Raw genomic sequence first — 22417 nt, 5'->3', positions numbered from 1 at the left:
TGAGCTTAGAATGACGTTGTTTTCGTCGAATCAGCGTGGCGGTTGTAAAGTCTAAGTACTGAAGGCAAAAAGAAACCTCCAATAGCAGATGTCGATATGGGGAGGAGGCGTAGCCAAACTACAGAATTGTCCAATCACCTCTCGATAGTGCGCCTGCAGTGCCCTGAATCCCCGCCCACGGCTTCCATTTCTGTTCTGGAACACACGAGCTCTCGCCAAGAATACACATTTGCTTTTTTGAAATTGTCGTCAAATGTAAATAGAGTTATAAGGCGGTTCAGGGATACTGACTAACGGAAACCTATTTACGTTTGGTAAGAGTAATTTTCATTCGCTGAAGGACACGTTGGAGCTCCGGAAGAAACGAGACGGGCTTTTATTCTCATTTTAACTTTAGTGAGCGGCTTTTTCCGCCGTTTTTATTCCCTCCCCTGTCCCTCGCTCGCGCTCCCCCCCGTGAGAGTCGCGGCCTGTAGTACAGCCACGAGGCGCGTCGGACCACCGTGAATCACACGATGGCGGAGTTCGGTAACGGACTGGCAGAGGAGTCTCTGCTGGACTCGGACCCAGGACACTCAGAACTTGAAGACCCGGGCGTCGGCGACGAGGACCCAGGATTAGACGAGGGTGAGGCCTCTATTGAAGATCCGGTAAGTGAAGGACGCAGTAACATCCAGTTTTAGTTTTGTACCGGGCGCCAAATTAAAACGAAATGTTTGATCTTGCATTTGTCCCTTAAAACTTTATTTGAAATAAATATGCAAATTCTAAACCCAAAGTCCTACTATCATGTGAACGTGAAACCAGTTTTGCCAGGTCGGTCTGTCCGCCATTGTGGCTCACGCAGTGCAGTAGAATCAGTGAGTGACATGCGTGGTACTGGCCGCCATGTTGGCGCAACATCGGTTTGGGTTCCTCTGCGCCAGATCTGTCGACCTAGCGGGGAAAAAAATCTTCATCGCAAAAATGCGAAACGGGAGATGTAAGAGAACGGGGAGAGGGTAGGACAGGCCGCCATTAGCCGCAGCAGTGTGAGTCCATCCGCAGAAAAGCAGACGGCTCACGGTAAACACGCCTCTTTTCTTATTGCTTGTATTACATGTTGACAGCAACTGCTTTTTTGGAGAAAGTCGGGTTAGTAACTGCGTTTGATGAACGCGGGTTGTTGTTGGCCTTTAAAATAGAATAAGCATGCGATTATACGATATCTGTCTTTATAAAATGCAGTTAATGAACCGATTTAAACCGAATGGTTAGCATGAAGGTAACCCGTTAAGTTATTATTGGGCATCTGCTGTAATAGTTTTACATAGTACATGTTCATACACATTTGCATCGCCGTGATTATTTTATTCGATGGTTTTTAGTGATAACCCTGTTTTTTATTGAATAATTTAAAAATTTAGGGATGGATGTGATGTATTGGTTTACGGGGTGCGGTGCATTGGGGTTGGGCTGGTCCATCCTTTTTCCAATGCACACATTACAGGAGCAAGAGTGGGTCATGCAACATAATGCACGCATGTCCGTTTTTATTTAATCACATAATTATGGCATTTTATAAGTTGTGTTTTATCATTAGTTTGTTTACATGCGTTTGGCTATGCTAATTTATACAAATACAATGCATAATGTTGTACAGAATAGCTGGATTTAACTGCGTTAATGACCCCATCACATGCGTACAGTGAGTCTTCCTTCACAGCGGATCGAGAATGCCCCGCATTGCAGCACTGCCGAAAATACGTGCGCGTGAACGCACACAAAAAGTGTGTCTGCTCGATCATGTGTGTATGGATGGCATCATGCATAGAGGGTTGACATCCACAACTGTGTTGCAAGGGCGTCTTGCTGACTGTACAGTCTGTGTTGAATGGGAATAAATGACAGTTTCAAAGGGCTCTGTGGTTAATCACGTGTGTAAGTGTGTGCACGTGCATGCTGTGTCCATGATCAATGCTGAGAATAATACATACTTTGGGTCATGCATATCAATACTATTGGTTCAATCTAAATCCAAGGTTTTCCAAATGATGTCTGCATTTATTGATCTTTCTGTGCTGGTTTTGCTTGAACTGTATATGTTATAAATGCTTTTTTTTTTTTTTTTGGCTTTTAGGAGCTGGAGGCAATTAAAGCCAGGGTGAGAGAGATGGAGGAGGAGGCAGAGAAACTAAAGGAGCTACAGAACGAGGTGGAAAAACAGATGAACCTCAGTCCTCCACCTTGTAAGTGTGACTGACTGAATGTTTGAATGAGGATGGGAGGGAGGGACAAAGAACAAGCAAGTTTGGGGAAAAATGTGCATGAGTAGTAAAGGAGAGTGCTGCAGAAAAGACAGTCCTGATAAATGGGGACTGGGTTAGAGGAGGAAGAATAACCACAAGCACAGGGGATTATATGAGGTCAAGGATATTTTGTCTAGGAAAAAAGTAACCTATATTTCAGAAACGTAGCTTTGCTGTTACCATGCAGATAATACGGATGTGTTTTAGTTGCGAACATGACCTTAAAGCCATACATTGTTGAATGATTTTTCTACAGCCGGCCCTGTCATAATGTCTATTGAGGAGAAGATGGAAGCAGATGGGCGATCTATTTACGTTGGAAATGTACGTTTTTATTACTATTGTAGTTTCATCCATTGCTTTGTGTTAATGATGTTGGAAATAATAGTAATACCTTGGTTTTAGAATTTTTTGTTTTTGTTTTGCAGGTGGATTATGGTGCAACAGCAGAAGAATTGGAGGCACATTTCCATGGCTGTGGCTCTGTAAACCGAGTCACCATCTTGTGTGACAAATTTACAGGACACCCCAAAGGGTAACTAATGCAATGTATTAGGGATCGACCGATATGGATTTTTTCCGTGCCGATACCGATTTTTGTACAGGCTGCCGATATTTGGAGCCGATACTGCTTTTGCTCACACAATTTACATCATAAAGATGACACGATGATGCCAAATGTTAAAAGTCTCAATTTGAAAAAGTAATGTTTATTGAACTTAAAAAACCTATATTTAACAAATAGTAAAAACAGGTGATGGTGCTATGGAACCATCTTTCGATGTTGTCATGGAAAGGTTGGTTGTTTTTAGTCACATGACCTGCAATCGCTTGCGGATTCCAGCACTCTGTCTGTAAATAATGCCGGAAAAAATCGGCGAACACGGCAGCCACGATGCCGATACACATAAAACTCACAAATATCAGCCCAATATATCAGTCTATAACTACAATGTATGCATAGCAGTGGCTGGTATAGATGTCCGCAACAGATTTAGATGCTGTAATGCATCATCTGTGCCAATAGATCAAACAATAGTCATTAAAGTAAAAAATGGTTGGTTGTGAAATTCGAGTATGAAATATTAGCAGTGACTATTTTACACTTTGATATGTCATAAAACAGCAATCCATGTGTAATATAACAGTATTTTACAGTTTATTACCCCATGCAATCACAATAAATAGTGTAATAAACTGTATAATAGACCATGATATATTGTTTTAAAGGAAAACGCCACCGTTTTCCAATATTTTGCTATGTTCTTACATCAACTTAGACAAAGTAATACATCCCTATCTTTTTTCAATGCATGCACTTAATCTTTGTGTAGCGTAATGTGAATGTGTTAGCATTTAGCCTAGCCCCATTCATTCCTTAGGATCCAAACAGGCATGAATTAAGAAGCCACCAAACACTTCCATGTTTTCCCTATTTAAAGACTGTTACATGAGTAGTTACATGAGTAATTATGGTGGCACAAAACAAGACGTGGCAATTTTTTTTTAAGCCGGTAAAAACTATATTGTATGCGAAAGAGCACTTAGTTTGCAGCACTTCAACCTCGGTGCGGAGGATCACTCCTGACTACTCCCCCTTACAACACTCCGGCGATGTCGAAGTGCTGCAAACGATGTTTTATTTTTTATTTAATCTATAAGTATCAGTCTGGTAATCTGTTACCAGTATTTAACAGCAATGCTTTTCTGATCATTCTGCATAATTTAACAATCTCATGTGATGTTTTTTTCAGGTTTGCATATATAGAGTTTGCAGACAAGGAATCTGTTAGGACGGCAATGGCACTGGATGAATCCTTATTCAGAGGAAGGCAGATTAAGGTGAGATAAGGGTTGTGGCAATAGATGATACTATCGTTTTTTTGCCCAAAGCGATTGCCTTCATGATGATAGGTGGCTTGTTTGCCCATGGATGTTTTAAATTATTGTTATGCTCTTATTATCGACCATCATGCGAGTGAGCTTGTAATGCGTGTGGCTCAGCCATTTTTTCTGCACTAACTAGAGCGGTTATGTGCGCAGGGGTTTAAAGCCAGTGAGTGAGTTGTTCACGTTCCCTGGCAATCAAGTAGTTTACAGCAGGCCTGAGCATCAATGACGCGCATCATATTTAAGGTGGTTACGCTAGTGACAGTGTTACCAGCTGCCCTTATAGTAAAGCAGCTTTTGTTTTTGGCCACCAATTCAGTGGCTTGTCAAAGAGTAAAAAGTGAGCAAATAAATACCCCTGCTTCTCCGATACTGTCGTATATCGGTGATTTCACAGGATGACGATAGGATGATTGCACTATGGTGAATATCGCCCAACACTAGGTGAGATGACACATTACATGGTTATTTACTAATAGCAATGAAACAAATCTGAGTTTAAATTAAACTTGTTGTGTTTCTTTTCCCTTTAACCACACACATCCATCTTCCTGAAGGTGAACCGCTGAGAATGCAATACGTTTACTGAGTCATAGTGTCAAAATTTTTTCATGAAAGTTTGACTCGAGTGGTTCATTCATAGAGGAAAAAAGTATATTTAAACATTTAGAGGATTTCTGATTAATTTAACTGTTCTTACAGGTTGGTGCCAAGAGAACGAATCGTCCTGGCATTAGCACCACAGACCGAGGGTTCCCACGGGCCCGCTTCCGCTCACGGGGAGGAAGTTTCTCGTCCCGAGCGCGCTACTACAGTGGCTACACACCCCCCAGAGGCAGAGGACGGGCCTTCAGGTGAGGGCCACGACAAACTGCACACTTCACACTGACTGACACACAGGTTTTATTTTAACAGAGCGCTTATGTCAACGTGTGTAGGTCAGGGGTGCCCCAACTTCGTCCTGGAGGGCCGGTGTCCTGCGGAGTTAAGTTTCAACTTGCCTCGGCACACCTGCCTGGAAGTTTCTAGTATGTGCTTTAATACCTTAATTGGCTGCTTCAGGTGTGTCTGATTAGGGTTGGAGATAAACTCTGCAGGACACAGGCCCTCTAGGGCCAAGTTTGGGCACCCCTGGTGTAGGTTGTGGGGGAAAGACACAGGCTGCGTCCGATAGCTGTAAAATCCTGCCTTCGGAGGCAGCATTCTAAGTCCAAATCCAATTTTTGGAGGTACTTCCTGTCTCCCGAGAAACCTTCATTTATGAAGAAATTAATAAACGGTTAAGAAAGCGGCTGGAGCACTTAATAGTTTTATTTTCACTTTTTACACTTTTTGATTGCATTTCTAGTGAGAAATAAGTATTGTTATTTTTAAAAATATGATTAGTTATCACATAGGCGCGCTCTGTTTATGTTACAATCAGAATTCTGATGCGTTGATTATGAAGCTGTCCAAATGTATTTTGGAAAAATGCTGCCTCTGAAGTCATTGCCTCATGAGGCAAGTCAGCCGCCAGATGCAGCCACAATGTGATGATGGGGGAGTTTATATTTGAAGAGTTTGGTTCCAAAACACAATAAATCCATTTTGACTAATTTGGGTAATATGTTTTCTATACCAAGAAAGTGACATGATGAAAACCACTATTTCTTTTAAAAACTTTCATATAGCATCTTTAGGTTATAATAACATAAAAAATTCAAATCCATAACTTGGTTTTTATAGAATTATTATAAAAACTGATTATTATTTCCGCAAAATGCGTTTTTTTTTTCAAAATGCTATAAATCTATTGAATCAATATATAAATGTGCATTCATCTTTGCTAAGTTGTTTAGTTGACTAGTGGCAAACACTTATAAAAAAAAACATCAATGGCATTAATAAAAAAACACTTACTTTGTCATATCAAAATCACTGTAATTGCTACTGTTATACTTGGGACGTCGTCTGTGAACTTTTTGACAGCGATCAGCTGTAAAATGTTTTGGTCCTGCTCGATTTTTGTTGACTGAGTAAAACAATGGAAAGTTTTTCATAAGATCCCCTGGGGTCAATGTGTTAGCATGACATAAGCTTGATCCTGTCGTTTGAGAACAAGCAACAGCTGGCATTTTTAACTTGTAACTAATAAAAAAAGACATTTATCACATTTTGGAACCAAACTCTTCATATGTTATGTTATTATAAAGGTTTTTACGATTTAAAAAACTGCTCAGTGTTTACATATAATTGTAGATGGGTAGGACTTATGAACCACAGAATAGATGGTAAAAATTTAAGAATGTGGAATTTCACAATTTTGCAAATTACGATATTTAGTCATTAAGTGTAGACGAGAGAGTAGTCACGCACATCCTTTAAATGTAATATATAAATAATTTAATTTTTATATTAATTGATTTTGGTTCATTTTATGTATTTACCTTGAGAAAGTATTTCTAAAATGCACAATAACAGATCAGTTTGTGTTTTACACAACATGCATTTGCTTAAAAAACACAAAGTTTTTCTCTGTTGCTTTGTTCATTTTTGTTTAATTCCTCATTTTCCTTAAATTATATTTTTTTGGTTTTTGTTTGTTATCTTTAAAGTATTTTATAGCCCTCCTAACACCATTAGGTGTAGTGTAAAAGTCTTCTTGCCCCTGTTTTATACCTTTGGGTGTGAGAATGGGACTCTATAGCGCTCTTTGTAGTGTGCACTCTCTGTAACATGATGACACACAGGAGTCTGTACAAAGGAAAACTGAGGAAGAATTACCCAAACCATTAAACACGTGCACAGTCATTGTCATCATCTTCATTGTCCTGCAGTGTATGATGCTGAGCATAAAATTTTTTTTTGCACCCAATTTGAACCTGCTTCCAAATGTTAAGTTGTTAGGGTTGTTATTTTCAAAACTGTAGCTTTTTCTATGCGGTTTGGCCGTTTATCCACATGCAAAAGCAGCATCAGGTGACTGAAACTAACTTAACTAAAAACTCCTGCTTGGGTAAAGATTTCAGAAAGTCTGGTTCCAGTGTTGTCGTGTAGCCGGTGAACCAGGAGGTTTACTTGTGACGTCGTCATTCATTCTGAGATGAGACTCTCTTCAATGGCTTCTAATTGAACAACATAGCTTTATGGTTAGGAATATATACCATTGGTTTGGCATGCTCGTGATATTGCTTCATACCGAGTTTTTGCATGTTTAATAAAGTACCAGTGTATGTGTGGACTAGGCTTAACAGAGGGCCAGAGTTTCCCAACCCCGTTGGGAATGTTTTGGATGTCTCCCACATCTGATCCCATTATTTCCCATCTTGGAATCTTTACTAATGAGCTGATAGTTGGATTCAGGTGTAGGAAGAGTAGGAAAATGTGTAGTGTTGTTGTGCCTCCAGTAACATTGTTCTGGAAACACTGCCATAAAATAAAGATTTTACATAAAACCAGTGAACCAGCCCACAGCACTGCACTTTTCCTGTGACACCCTGTTCAGATCAGGAAGCTCAGAAACTTATTGGATTCGGAGAATCCGCTAATAACCGGTCATTGCTTAATTTCTACTAGATGGGCAACGTAAAAGGTTTGGAGACACGGTTTTGTTTCTGACTAAGTGTTTTGGTTCTTCCTGGGTGAAATTGTTGCAGATGCCTTGGTAGTAATTGGCAGCTACATAGTGTGATACGAGTTTGGGTTACTTGGGAGGCAAATTAGAGAAGTCCAGCTAATTTTGAAATGTTTAACTATGGATTTTATCTATGGCTTGTTTTTATAATCTTGGACATTAGTTTAAGAAAGTTTTGTTGACTTTGTGGATCACCTTGTTTTAGACGTGGTGCAATGCTTTTGGATTAGTTTATTTTAAAACAAATTTGTTCCCAACACAAGATGTAATCTCTAGATTTGGTGAGGCTTATATTTAATGCAGAGGTGTATTAGATCGCTATCCCAGTTGTTTATTTCAATCATAGTGCCAGCATTCTGCAGAAGGATCTGTTTTATTGCATTTGAACAGTCATGCAACTGATTAAGATTGACGTCAAGCTCAGCTCAGAACAATGCATGCATGCGCATTTGTTTTTCATTAGACACTTTTGGTCTAAAAAGGTCACTTTGGTTTATTTTCACTCCCCCTTGCATGAATAACAATGTGTTCACTTCCAGAATGGAGGGTTCATTCCTGCAGCCTGAAATTGACCATATTAGTATCTAAACAGTAAAATGCAGCAGATTGTGTGCCATAAAGCGCACAGGCTCCTCCTGGAGTAGGTTTGTGTGAATGATGTGCGGTGATGGAGCGTCACTGGCTGCTTGAATGGTTGCCCATGCATATATTGATGTGTATATGTGTATGTCTGCTCTGTGGCCAAGTCCATCTGTGGAGACGGCAGTGTGTGCTGTTAACCGTAAATGTGTTTGCATGTTTGAGGGTTCATGTCCCCACAATCTCTCCCTTACAGAGACCTCAGGAGCCGCCCTTACAGAGAAAGAGAGAAAGAGGGAGAGACTGCTTTCACAATCCCTTACACTGGACACTAGATCCATATAAATGCACACACATTTTGCTGTTGGATAATCTTCCTCAGCTTCCCTTTATATTAAATTGTATTCTGCACTATATATATATATTTGCTGCATTAATCCCTATTTCAGTCTCGTAGAGGAGGGGTATACATTGCTTTTTATACCTTGAATATGTGTATACCTGAAACATGAGTGAAAATTATTTTATGCATAACCCTTCATCCTGTCCTTAAAGTTTTAAACCCCGTTAAGCACATCGAAATGCCTATCTTACACACACACACACACACACAAGCATCGTACCCCAAAATTGGTGTCCGTCTTCTTAAACCAACCACAAAAAAGAACTCACCCTCTTTTTCTCTCTCTTTTCCAGGGGCCGAGGGCGAACAACATCGTGGTACTCCCCTTACTAATACCTCCCTACCCCCTATGAATCCCCCTTAAACTATCACCCCATGTCCCTATAGAAAAGAATAAAGACCCCTCTCAATAAAGGAAGGAAAAAAAGAAGAAAAAAAAGACAAAATGTAACAAAAAGAAAAAAGTCCATCTCCTGGAAAGACAGACTGACTGGCCGCAGTGTGCGATTGTGTGTGCGATGCGTGCGTGTGAGGAGGTGTTGCGATCACCCTGGTAAGGTACAATATGGCCATCGGGGAGATTTGGTGGCATTTGTTTAAATTTGAGAAGATGATGTAATCTCAGGCTGCAGATGTGTGTCCTTTTGTCTGGCTGTGATTTTTCTTTCACCAAACAGCCCCCTTCAAGTTTGCACTCAAGGCAAACAGAAAAAAAATGTCAACTTTTTTTTAATTATTGTATCGTGAATATGTGACTTAGCAAGAATGTTGATGTTTTCACTTAAGTTGTTCACTATTTGAGAATCATTTTCTATTTTGTCTGTGCTCTCTGGAATCCCTTCCCCAGCACTGGTTTCTTTCCTGTTCATCCCTCGCTCGGATTACCTTTTCCACCTGCGGTATTCCGACAGCGGATTACAGTTCGCCATTGTTTTTAAGTTGTATTGTTCTTGAACCATCTTTCACATCATACGACTATTGTACGATGGCATGGCTCTTGAGATCTGTTTTTTTTTTTTTTTTTTTTTTTGCTATTTTACAAACTTTCTTTCCCTGTCTCATGCTGCCATACGCCATTCCCGTTCATCTTTATCTTATTCTGTTCCTAATGCTTCCCCCACCCCCCTCTCTCTTGCTCTCTCTTTGTATATTAGACCACTTCTTGTCGTTTCAGGTTTCAAGACCAGTGGAGGCTGACTACCCCTCCTCCCGTGGCCGCAGCACCCCCTACTGTCTCGGCGGCATCTCTGTCTCTATCTGCTCCCGCTATGCACACTCACCCGATCCTCTCTGTTTGGGGGGGTGGGACTGGGGGACAGGGTGACCACCGGCCCACTGCGGGAGGCATTTATTACAATAACAAGCGCTGAGCTTTAGAAACTTTATGATTATACTGAGATGCACCAGGCCCATGTTAACACAAACACACACACACACAACACACAGAGAGCGCATACACCTCACACATTCACCACACAAATTTATGAATTCATGAAGGCAGAGCCATGATAGAACAATGGCTGCTTAACTTGCGAGTGAGTGAGAGAGGCAGGACCAGAAAGACGTTGAAGGGGAGGGTTCTTCTAGGGCCTTGTCTTTCTCAGTGCACAGTGCAGTTAGGGCCCGATGGAGCACTAAGGCGTGGGCTGCAGGTATCAGTTACTTACGGAGGGGTACAGAGCTTTTATTTCAGGGGGAGGGAGGGGATTTGTGCTGAGAGGTTTTGTCGTTTCGGTTTCTTGTTTTTCTTTTTCAGATGGGGAAGTGGGTGTGGAAGGGAAAAGATGTTTTCCTTTTTTATTTTATTTTTAACCCATGAGTCTGTAATTAGAAAAAAAATAAAAAGACATTGTGTAAAAAGTTATTGAAGTGTCTTGTTTTTGTTAGGGTTAATATGGTGCTTTAAGAGTGCTTGAAGTGTGGGGAAAGTTACAGTACTCTCTTGTCCACCTTAATGGGCCACTCCACTTTTTTTGAAAATATGCTAATTTTCCAGCTCTCCTAGAGTTAAACATTTGATTTTTACCGTTTTGGAATCCATTCAGCTGATCTCCGTGTCTGGCGGTACCACTTTTAGCATAGCGTAGCATAATCCATTGAATCTGATTAGACCATTAGCATCACGCTCAAAAATAACCAAAAAGTTTCAATATTTTTCCAATTTAAAACTTGACTATTCAGTAGTAACATTGTGTACTAAGATTGATGGAAATGATGTAACTACAAAAGAATCAAGTTTTAAATCTGAAAAATATCGGAACTCTTTGGTTATTTTTGAGCGTGATGCTAATGGACTAATTAGATTCAATGGATTATGCTAAGCTATGCTAAAAGTGGTACCGCCAGACCCGGAGATGGGCTGAATGGACTAAAACAGTAAAAATCAAATGTTTACCTGCAGGGGAGCTGGAAAATGAGCATATTTTCAAAATAGAGTAGAGTGTCCCTTAAAATTGCTGGTATGCTGTGTGTGTGCTTAAGTCAGGGGATTCATTTATCACAATTCATTGTAAATGAATAAAACATACTCATTACAGAAGATATAATTTTATAAAATCAAGTTCTTTACCATGAAACAGGTATTAACCATAAGCAGCACATGACCCTATGTTATTGTTAACATTACCATCTGAGATAATAGCAGCGGTAACGTTAGCTACATCTTAACGCAGGTGCTCGTGTTAGAGCCACAGACAAAGGTTTACTTTGCTCACATACAGGGGACTTTTGATCCCCTTCTGCAGCTAGTCTATCAGGGTAACTTGTTCAGGAAAACATTAATGCGTCTTTTTGTGTGTGTGATTTATTGAGATGATAAATTAATTTATTCACTTAGTGCCCCCCCCCTTGTAGTTACTAATAATCACACATTTACTGATGTTTGTGCTCTGTACTGCATACCGGCCCACTTCAAGCACTTTATTTTAGGATTTAAAGCTGTAATGTCTTATTTGTACTGCACCAATATTTTCCTGTTGCATTGGTTAAGCTAGAACTGGCGTTCTAATTATATTTAAAATAACCATTTATCCATCCATCCAAAGGTATTAGTGAATTCATGGTAAGTGAACACATGAGTACTAGCTCTATTAACCCTTGTGGGTTGTTCAAATTCACTACCCTTTCGGGTTGTTCGTGGACAACAAAAGCGTTTGAAAAAAATTATTTTTTTAAGTTTTTGCATAAATCTGCTAATGATCAAAACTACCAAATGTTTACAAAAATTTCATGATTTTATCTCTTTAATTGTCAAGTTCATAAATGATGTCACTGATTTGGGCGGAAAAACACTAAATGACCAACCAATATAAAAAGTGATTTTGGACTGGATTTTTTTTACAGTCTTGGGCATGCCAAAGATTAATAAAAACAAGTTTTAAGTTTGCTGATTTACAGAGCACATTTAAAATGGCGTGCAGTGCTGTACAGAAATGCATCAAAAGAGAAATGAGAAGGACACTAATCATAATAATAAAATTGAAAGATACAATAAAGTTAAACGATAAAAACCATAGGCTTTGATGCATGTTTAGTATTTGTGCAGCATCAGATTTGATTTTTTCCTCCATATTTAGTTAGTGGCTTTTTTGCCCCATTGACTTCAATTACAGCTATTTTTTTTATTGCAAAGCCATGACACCATGCATATATCATGCGTTCTTGATTGTTTGTGGTTTTTCCTTTTTCTAAGAGGTAAAATTTGTCATTTTTACTGTTGATGTGGCACCAATTTTGTGGCTTTTTTTGTCAACAAACAACCTGAAAGGGTAGTTACCCCCACGTTATATTGTTGAGTTTCCCAAAATGTGTGTAAGATTTGTCACCAAAAATCATTCCATTTGCTGAAACACAGTGAAAGTTGTGGCCAAATAAAAAAAAAACCCATAAGGGTTAATTAAACTAAGGAAAATCCTTAATTCTTAATGACCTGGTTTCACTGACAAGGCTTAGCTAAAGCCAGCACTAGGCCTTAAATGTAAGCATCTTTAATAAACATGCCTTAAAATAAAGATTTTACTGGTGTGCATCTTGAGACAAATTGTGGCATTGGCAAATTTTAAGATCTGTCAGTGCAAGTTATTTTCAGCTGAGACAGCTAAACATGGTTTAGTCCAAGACTAGCCTTTAGCTTTGTGAAGCTAGCAGAAAAGTTGGCAAACTACACTAAACCTCTAAGGAAAACTATGATATCTTGGCTTCATTAAATGAGCAGGGTCGCGGCGTTGTTTTTCCAGCATCAATGGCTTTGGACTTAAGCATTTTTGTTTAACAGTTGTGTGTGTGTAATGATTTCCCGGACTAGGCCTTCATTATATTAGGACATTTAAGTAGTTTTTACAAACAACCCTTAAAGAAAAAAAAACTTGTCTGCATCAGACAAAACATTGGGGTTAAGATAAGGTGGTCTTAAATTAAGGCAGCTTAAACAAGCATTTTTGATCTCGGACTAGGGTACACCCTGTCCAGGAAATGCCTTTAATGTACTAAATGCTTTGGCATTTTACATGAGTTTGCAACTTAAAAATATCATAATGTTGTCTGGGATCGAACCCATGACCTTTTGTGCTGCAATCCTTTCCTAACCAAACCTCAGAAACAAAATAATGCAATAAACTCATATCCTGTTCATGAGGTATGTAATTAATTCAGAATGGTCCCTCTGATCAGTAAAAACTGCTTAAACAAGAAATAAAAGACTCAAATTCATTTCAAATGTATTTGAATTATGGAAAAGTTACACATGTTCTTTATTTAAGATTTTTCATTCTTGGTATCAGGTGTTCTACTTGCGCTTCTTGAAAGCTGTAAAGATAAAAATATACATGTAATGTATAACTCACTGATATTTTATTTAAAGCACTTTTGAATACAAAACCAAACTTACCTTTCTTTTTAATTTTCTTAGTCATTTTCTTCTTTTTCTTAGGTCTGGGATTATCAACATCCTACCAAAACAAAGAAAATATATTTAGAGAGGTTGAACATGTCTCACTTCCTATAGGTCAGTGGTTAAACCACACGTCTGCCTAAACCACACTGCATTTTTATATACTTCCTTATTATTTCACAAGTACATTACATAAACAAGTAAAAGATATACAGAACATCCGATGATGCCAGTCCACAGCCTCACCTGTGCTTCTCCACCTGTCAGAGCCGTGATGTCACCAAATCGTGCAATATTATTCAGCTGGGATGACATTCCCATCAGCCCTCTCTTCCTGTGCCGCTCCTCGCGTGTCATATTCAGACGGACCATCATGGTCTCCTCATAGTTTTTCCTTTTGAGAAACATTTGCCAAGACAATGATTTACCATATGAAAGACATTTAACTAAATAATAATAAGTACGTACTGTAATCTGCACTGAACTCCTTGTCACTTAAATATTACATTTAAAATATATCGAATTCTAAATACTAGGCACAGATCAACAAGTGCTGCTTCAAAACTGGACACAGAGTAGAGAATGAAACGATTAAACATGTCAGCTCATAACACAAGTCTATGCATTCACATGAATGTTTGCTTTAAATAATCCTATACAGTTTGAACCTGTGTTGCTCCTCTCGTGTCTCCCGGTCTGTCTGGAAGTCTCTGCGGTCTCTGATCTCTTCAGGAGCATCACTGTATTGCTGCCGGAGCTCCTGGATCACGGAACTGCGGAGTGCTGCTTTCTTCTGTTTATCAATCAGATCCTTTTGCCTGTCTGCTTCGGTTACATCCCCATCTGAGTCAAGAATCGAGAGTTTGGGAATCAATAAAATCCCGGATGATAATATTATATACATATTTTTAACAAATGCATGGTACATTAACACTTTTTAATGTACCAAGTAACCAAACAGTAGCATACAGCTTTACTAAGCGGGTTTAAATTTTAGATTTTGTGTCGGATTAAGAATGGTTTACTTGAACACACAAGCATTTATTTTTCCACAGTGTATTTGTGACTCAAAGTTTCTGAAACAAAGGTCATCCAAACTAAATTATTATGAAATCAGATTTATCTGGCATGTCATGATAAAAATGAGCACTGGCCTCTGCCATTTTAAAACTTTTTTCAATTATTGTATAGCAAGATCTCTGTAACCAATATAAATAAAACATTTGCATCAAATCGAGTAACCAACCATAATGCATAGGAGCAATCCGAGGAGGAACATATTTCCTGCCGGCTAGAGGCTCTTTGGTCCCAGAATCCTTTGTTTTTCCTGCTTCATCCTCATCATCTGATTCCTCAGATTCACTGAGCTGGGAAAGCAATACAGCACATATTTTGCATTCAGTTTCACTTCATCATTTTCATTGAAGCAGATTACCCGTTTATTGGCATTGGAGATTTACCTTGCTGGCCATATTTTGAGGATTAGGACGGAAGTGTAAAGGATCATTCTCAGCTGGAAAAACACAATGATATGTCAGAGAGATTGTGGATCAACGTTCTTAATACATCTGGCAATGACGAAAACCAGAAATGTTGTATATGAACAAAAACACTTACAGAGGCTGCCTGTCACCGCTGTCCGCATTAATTTATCAATCTGATATTTCAGCTTTTGATCCAGGGGACGCATTTTCTCCAGTACCTAAACAACAAAGAGAAAATGAGAAATATTCATTTAACATATACAAAGCATTCAAGTCCAATCTAATATCACACAAATTCAATACATATGTATTTAATTGCGTTCACATGATGAATGTTGTGTCTTACTGTTCTAATGGTGACCAGCCTGTGGATGGCGCTGTTGTCCTTTATACTTTCTCCCTCTGTTTTTAAACTGATTAAATGTGTCACATCTTGCAGATAAAACAGTAACAGATGATATCTCAAGTCCAAACAAGACAAACCCTAGAGCAAAAGCAAAAATAAACAGAACTGTCAGTTGTTTTGCTTTATGCAGCCTTGACTGTATGTTTAATGTTAAAGGAAAATACCTTAAATGTCTGAAATGCCTTCTCTCGGACTTTCATCATCACATCTCGGACGTGACCTGTTACAGATGCCACCTGAAAATAACATCGTATCTGTTACAATGGTAATACACTCACCATCCCCCATTCTTATCTTTGTGGTGTGAATCCGTGATAATGTCCATAAAAACAGTAAGAGCTATACAAAACTTCCAACCTGTTCTGTGAGATTGTTTAGTAGATGAACTGCACTGGGAAGGTCATCTTCGATAATGTCCTATAATACAAATATAAAGTTATATTATAAAAGTATAACGATTAAATACTTAACGTTAGCAAGACATACAGCAGTGTAGCTTACACGTTAACCAAAAGGGACACAATTTTCTATTGTGCTGCATGTTTACTGCCAGACACAGATAATTTAATCGTACACAACAATAGCCATTCGTATTTTGACATGTTTACGTCGTAATTCAAAATAATGAATTATTCCTTCATAAGAATAGACCACTCACGTTTCCAACTGTGGTGGCCGCCATCTTGAAATCGCCAATTTCATACGGATGGCACGTAGGGACAAATCTCAAAGTGACTATTGAGAAAGGTCAGGGGATCTCTGGATAATCCGTAATTCGTTTGTAATTATAAAACGAAAATACCGCTTTTCTGTTTTTTGTTTCAAAACGAAAAACCAAATAACCGTTTTTGGTGTCAGAATCAAAAAACGAAAAACCTATTAAAAACGTCCCGTTTTTCGTTATTTGGCGATCATTTTATCGTTATTCCTTTTTGAACAAAAAATGAAGAGTGTCTTTGAACTTCAGTCAATTCGTTTTTCGTTTATTGCAAGTGGTGCCCGCTGCAGAGCCAAATGGGCGGAGCTGGAGCTCTAGCGAGGCGGGGCACCCTCGCTGGATCTAGTGGGCGTGGCAGCATCAAGTGCGCAGGCGCAGATAGAGTTTGTTTAAACTTCCTGTACAGCCTGTATCAAGTACTCCGGAGTATTGCACGGTAATTTAAAGATAAACTGAGCTTTAATATGTATATTAAATCTTAATCTTACAATTATCGCTGTCTCGACGTGATTTTCGGGAGTATGTTGAGTTTCGCGTTAAACACTCGATGTGCTAACATTCTCCCGTCCACCACAAGTGGCACGTAGTGTTTTTATTGTAGTTTTTATTTTTTTAATTTAAATATTTGTTGAACCTGCACAGGTGCACCAGACAATACTTTTGCGAGGACAGGATCTTCTGCTCTCTATATCACGGTGCCTACTGTAAATAAGCATTTACACGAGCTCTGAAATCATGCAGTTCAACTAAAAGGTATGTGTGTGTGAATTAAATATTTTAATTATACTGTGTGTGATAAACATCATGTTTGTTGAACCTTTCTGTTTGTGCATGTCATAGTAATTTCTTTCTTGCATTTAAAACTAAAAACATATTGTTCATTTAATATTTTCTTGTGTTGTGAAACCTTTGGGATGTCTGAATTTAAACTACTTTATTTCAGTTGTTATAATAGTTTTTCTGCGTTACATTACTTATGACAAGTTAAAAACATGTATAGAAATACTCTTTATGTTGTGCTCTTGAGCAAGGTGACTCATCACAAAAGCTGTTTATATGCAATGCACTGTACAAAACATGTAAACAAGACAATGATGCTAATTTATGCTTTCTATGTTTTAGATTTTATCATCAAGCATGGTCTCAAGTGCAGACGATCCCACACTTTCACTGCTGTTACTGTACATCAACATTTTAAAATGTGTAAAAATCCAGCCTCTGGACAACCTTCCATTGGCTGCAACACCACCTTCATCCCCAGCATCAGCATCCCCACCTTTATTTCCCCTCGACATTGGAACATGTCTGTACTGATTTTGAGGTACAGCTTTTTAACTTCTTGCTGCTTGTAAACTTGTTTAAATATCTTTAGTGGAGTATTAAGAAAGAACAAAGTACACAGTTGTCACAAATAACCCACTGAGGGTCAGTTAAGTAAACCAAGTACACATTTTTAACAAAACTGTAAACAAACATAAAGACTTAACTTAAAAAAAAACAATCCCTGGATGTGACCGCTATTTACTGTATTAATTGTATATCTAATTGTATTGTCTATAATTACTGGGTGGCCCTCTACAGCTAGGAGGAATTGATTGTGGGGTATTTATGTTGATGGTAAGTGGTCTTTTATTTGCTGTACACCTGTCTCTGTGTACTAAACACAGCATTTGTTAATATTGTTTTGTTTTTTCTATGCACTCTATGTTATGACTGTGAGAAAACATAAAAAAGAACTATTAAGATTTTTGATTGCTATCTTTTGCCAGTCTGACACACCAATAATCATAAAGTGGTGGTGCTCAGTTAATTTAGACATTTCCTCTGACAAAGTATGATATTGATAACTATACTTCTGATAAAACCTCCATTATGTGCATTTCCAGTATGCAGACAATATAAATAAAGCAATGCATGCCTAAAAACATTCTAATGTTTGTCTCTTCTTACAGTCAAGTCCAACAACTACTCACCCAGAAAGTAACATATGCAGATAACATAAAATTGACACCTGAGTCAGATGTCATGGAGATCATCCAGACACCAGAAGTAGATGTATGTAGCGGGAATGTTTATGTACTGATTGACTTGTTTAACTTGTTAATGTGTGTATTAACCTTTCCTGTTTCATGAATTTGTTTCATCATTATTAATTATTAGAGCCCGACCGATATGCATTTTTTTGGGCCGATGCCGATACAGATATTACAGAGTAAAAAAAGACCGATAACGATATATCGGCCGATATTCATTATGTGCATATTATAGTACAGTACACATATACTACAGTATATTATACTACTACAGTACTGTACATAGAATACACTATATACATTAACAGAATATACTATATATGAATACTTTTTGCAATGATCACTCTATGATCACACCACAAATGTGGTGATCAAACACTTAAAATGACGTGACAAAGATATGTAATATAGGCAGGTGTGTTTTACAAGTTAACAATAAACTTTATTATCCAAAATGATTCTGATATAAGTGCACAAAACAGTAAATTTGACTTATTATAAATAACTTTAAAACACAAACAAAACAAAATACATATAACTTAAACCATTGTCAGTTTTAACGAGAATAATGTTATATAGGGCTTATTTTAAAAAATGGAAACTTATAAAGTCATTGTTTATTAGCTTTAGAGTAAGTTATGGACTTCACAAATTAATTAAAAACTTACCGTTAAGACGACAATGCTTGAATTACTGACAACATACTGATGTAGGCTAATGTTTAATGTACTGCACAACTTTTTTATAACACGAACCCACAGTGTTCTGCCGGGACTTTAAACTTTCATAAAACTAAAGCGTCTGCTCTCCGCCTCTTTTATTTAAGAAAGGGTGTAAAGTTGCGCGAGCTTATTTAATCAATTGCTTTGAAATGAGCATGTAACAGCAGAGGCGCGGGAAGATATTTTCGGTAGGGGGTGCGGGGTGCGGGGGGGGGGGGGGTTATAGAATAGAGTTATAGAATTCTAATGTTGTTCACAAGCTCTGTATTCTGCAGACCACTCTACCTATGTCTTCTTTTAAAAAAATCACTCGCCCCTCCCATCCATAAAGTAGCCTACAGCTGAGCTGACGGGGCATACAAACTATAGCCTATTGCAACATAGTAGAGATTCTCTGCCCAGGACGTTATTTTCCGCTACTATCCTCGGGCCGGGCCGATATAAGCATATTTTGAATCATTACTTTATTAGCCCAATTGGGGAGAAAGCTATGCCATAATCAGAAATATTATGACTTTATTTAGGCCAAAGTAACAAATGTCTCCAAAAAGTTACACAAATTACAAATTACAAAATGATTTGTAAAAGTTACAAAATGCAACGCGAGTCAGGTGCGGAGTCTCCTCTGGCACGCATCACGCACCTGGCATGCTGTGCGGTATGGTGGAGCTTTAGTGGAACATGGAGTTTGAAGATGTAAAGAAAAAAGAAAAACAGAAGAATTAACTTTGAGCAAGTTTGGAGGAAAGTCGGAGGTATGGAACCAGTTTATGTACACATATGCATTCTCACTGGTCCCAGTAGTACGCCTTTTTGTTGTCCTTTGGTTAAGTTTTTAATATTTCTAAACTCTAACATAATAACTTTATTGACATTACTCGAGTTAAGGCGATTATAGTGGTCCTTTCAATTCACGGGTTTCATTTAATTCTATTTTACACGTAAATGTAGGCTAATATTTGTGTCTTTACGTTTTGTTTCACTTTGCCATGCCTCCTGCGGTGTAAAAATAAGATATTTTTCGACTTTAAAATTCCAAAATCATGTCCTAAATTGTCGGAATATATTCCAAATGGATTCATTTGAATTTATAGACGTTTAACATTAAAATCGATGCATGGGAATAATTTATATAATTTTTTTTTGAAATACCTTTTAAATGTCGCATGCATGTTCCTTATTGTACATGTATAATTTAGTTCCTTTTACGTCGTTTTAATAATTTAATTCAACCGTTTATACTTTCATTTAATAAAGCACATGTTCTGTAACATTTACAAGTGCGTTAAACACCGCAAAACAATTTGGCTATATTTTTAAATATTTTTGAAAAGATGACGAACTAGAAAATCGTTTACTGAACCTAGCTTAGCTTGGACGCATTTTTCCATCGGAATATGTTTAAAATATCAAAATGGGCCAACATATTTTGATTAAAATATATTCTAAAACCATGCTAAATTATTTTAAGAGTAGTAGACCTTCTAATATAGGCCAACCACACTCCACAGTTCATTCTTGTTCGTTTTATTCATTGTTGCATGCACTTTTTACGCATGCAAACTAAAATGCTATTTATATAGTGCGACCATTGTAAATCAATGCGAATCATTGTAAAAATGTATTAGCAATACATACCTTAATAACTAGTCCTCGGGAATTTTGCGTTGTGTGATTGAAAAAAATCCAAAATTCTCTTTTGAGACATTGCGAAGCTGATAGATAAACTCATTCGGCGTTTAGTATGTGGCTGTGAGTGTGCGTGCTTGTGTGTTATGCTTATGCCTATTACAGCATATCGGCTGAATGCAATCACGTCGTCAAGACAGAATCTGATAGAATCTGGCTAATACACACTGAAATAAATTAAATCATTTTAAAATTACTAAAATTATCCCTCTCTTCATCACACACCCAACATGGCATACAAAATGTCTTTGTACAGAAACAAACCAAAATCAAGAGATATTTATGAGATATAATTTTACTGTCATCGCAGTTTTAAATCTCTGCCACCAGGGGGTGCTGCAGCACCCCCACTTCCCGCGCCCCTGTGTAACAGCACAAGCAGCTGTACTCCCACAGACTGCGCGTCAGTTTAAGCGCGTCCTTTCTCCGCCTCGCGTCATTTCTTCCGCTTGCGTTTGAAACAACTCGCAAGTGGACAAAAAAGACTGATTAAAACCACCAAATGTAAACAGGAATGTGTCTCTCTCGTCCACTTATAATCCAATCGACCAAAGCGCGCCTTAATACCAGGTGTAAAATGTTTTGAAGAAACCGCGTGACTGCCGCGGCCGCCATCTGAACTGAGAGACTGACTAAAGTGAAGGGGGTGGGGGATTGGCTGATGTCACTACAGTGAGTGACCTGAGTCGCCATTAGCAACCAATAGGGCGCACTCTGCTGGACAAACAAGTACTTACATCTTTCAAAAGCATTTAATGTGTTCTGTAAGGAACGTTCATATCGGCTTCATATCTGCGGCTAATACGCCGATAAAGATATATCTGCGACATGCTCATATCGGCCGATAAAATCGGCAAAACGATAAATCGGTCGGGCTCTATTAATTATATTATTATTGGAATTCTTATATAGCACACAGGACTCAGCGGTGATGAGAAACATTCAGCTGACCTGTGAGTGGGTAAAGGAGATCACTTGCTGTGAAGATAAGCTGGAAAAGATCTAAAGGATGATGTCCTGTTGTCTATAACAATGTGGGACTTGTTTATAAACACCATGATTTATGAGGGTGAAAGGAATGAAGAAGAAATGTCGACTCCCTTCCCTTTTATATTTTAGAGAAGAGCAGGAGATATATGAGACAAAAGAGTTATTCGTGGGTTTTGTTTACACAAAAAAACCCTGTCTTGTGAATCTACTAGTGGGGAAAGACTAATGTAAAAATTTATTTTTTTGATTGGTTTTGTAAAATACCATTAAACGTTTGTGTGAACTGTAAAGTGATGTGTTCTTGAAATAAATGTATAATATTTATTATTGTATCTTATTATACCATTAAAGTGTTCTTGAAATATTCATGATATTATTTTATATCTTCTTATTATAACATTTTATTTAGATTTCTTTTATGTTAGATGCATATTTTGCTAAATTTGGGTTAATAGAAACCAATAAATCCACTTGTAGGACAGTGGAGTATAACACTTGTACACCTGAGTATGTGACTATTAAATTACATTAATCTTCTACAAAAATGTAGTTGAATCGAATGCTTCACTAATGTCAAAGCACATCGTATATCCTCTACTATGAGAAGTCACATGGTTGGTTTTAGACTACTTGTCTGCTTATTCGTTAAAAATAGCATAATGCATAGCCTATCACATAAAGGTTGAATCTTTTCAAAGTTACAGTCAATATTCC

The 22417-nt window shown here is 38.0% G+C and overlaps 2 protein-coding genes and 1 long non-coding RNA gene across 6 annotated transcripts; 2 read left to right on the top strand and 1 right to left on the bottom strand.

The window, feature by feature from the left end:
* The first annotated feature begins 176 nt into the window (after positions 1-176).
* pabpn1 (poly(A) binding protein, nuclear 1) lies at positions 177-10637 on the top strand. Of its 3 annotated transcripts, none has more exons than XM_065294975.1 (7): positions 177-650; positions 2120-2228; positions 2545-2612; positions 2717-2823; positions 4043-4130; positions 4881-5032; positions 9948-10637. In XM_065294975.1, the coding sequence occupies exons 1-7, from the start codon at positions 516-518 to the stop codon at positions 10141-10143; spliced, it is 855 nt and encodes a 284-aa protein (XP_065151047.1). In that variant the 5' UTR covers positions 177-515; the 3' UTR covers positions 10144-10637. The 3 variants fall into 3 exon arrangements, with proteins under 3 accessions (XP_065151047.1, XP_065151048.1, XP_065151049.1); XM_065294976.1 differs by having other exon boundaries at positions 178-650; positions 9067-10090; XM_065294977.1 differs by lacking the exon at positions 177-650 and adding an exon at positions 908-1065.
* A 2839-nt stretch (positions 10638-13476) lies between these two features.
* Positions 13477-16277, bottom strand: ngdn (neuroguidin, EIF4E binding protein). The gene is made up of 11 exons (XM_065294974.1): positions 16210-16277; positions 15909-15968; positions 15716-15787; positions 15492-15629; positions 15279-15363; positions 15122-15174; positions 14908-15028; positions 14330-14504; positions 13908-14055; positions 13659-13719; positions 13477-13576 (listed from the first exon to the last, which is right to left on the bottom strand). The coding sequence occupies exons 1-11, from the start codon at positions 16231-16233 to the stop codon at positions 13557-13559; spliced, it is 957 nt and encodes a 318-aa protein (XP_065151046.1). The 5' UTR covers positions 16234-16277; the 3' UTR covers positions 13477-13556.
* Positions 16278-16300: 23 nt separating this feature from the next.
* Positions 16301-22069, top strand: LOC135785491 (uncharacterized). 2 transcript variants are annotated; one of them, XR_010546603.2, is made up of 6 exons: positions 16301-16705; positions 16912-17022; positions 17392-17590; positions 17851-17886; positions 18222-18324; positions 21626-22069. It is a non-coding gene; the product is annotated as an uncharacterized lncRNA (long non-coding RNA). The 2 variants fall into 2 exon arrangements; XR_010546604.2 differs by lacking the exon at positions 17851-17886 and having other exon boundaries at positions 21626-22068.
* The last annotated feature ends 348 nt before the right edge of the window (positions 22070-22417 follow it).

This window comes from Paramisgurnus dabryanus, chromosome 22 (assembly GCF_030506205.2).
Source record: "Paramisgurnus dabryanus chromosome 22, PD_genome_1.1, whole genome shotgun sequence".
NCBI classification, from domain to species: Eukaryota; Metazoa; Chordata; class Actinopteri; order Cypriniformes; family Cobitidae; genus Paramisgurnus; species Paramisgurnus dabryanus.
The sequence above is the reverse complement of the archived record's forward strand: the minus strand, read 5'-3'. Positions and strand labels throughout refer to the sequence as shown.

What these genes read in the sequence shown, in the direction of transcription:
- pabpn1 (XM_065294975.1), top strand. Translation starts at nt 516, where the DNA reads ATGGCGGAGTTCGGTAACGGACTGGCAGAGGAGTCTCTGCTGGACTCG. An exon ending in AGGCCTCTATTGAAGATCCG is followed by an intron (nt 651 to 2,119) that starts GTAAGTGAAGGA and finishes TTTGGCTTTTAG; the next exon opens with GAGCTGGAGGCAATTAAAGC. An exon ending in GAACCTCAGTCCTCCACCTT is followed by an intron (nt 2,229 to 2,544) that starts GTAAGTGTGACT and finishes ATTTTTCTACAG; the next exon opens with CCGGCCCTGTCATAATGTCT.
- ngdn (XM_065294974.1), bottom strand. Translation starts at nt 16,233, where the DNA reads ATGGCGGCCACCACAGTTGGAAAC. An exon ending in CGGCCACCACAGTTGGAAAC is followed by an intron (nt 15,969 to 16,209) that starts GTGAGTGGTCTA and finishes TTTGTATTATAG; the next exon opens with GACATTATCGAAGATGACCT. An exon ending in ACACGAGAGGAGCAACACAG is followed by an intron (nt 14,056 to 14,329) that starts GTTCAAACTGTA and finishes GTTTCTCAAAAG; the next exon opens with GAAAAACTATGAGGAGACCA.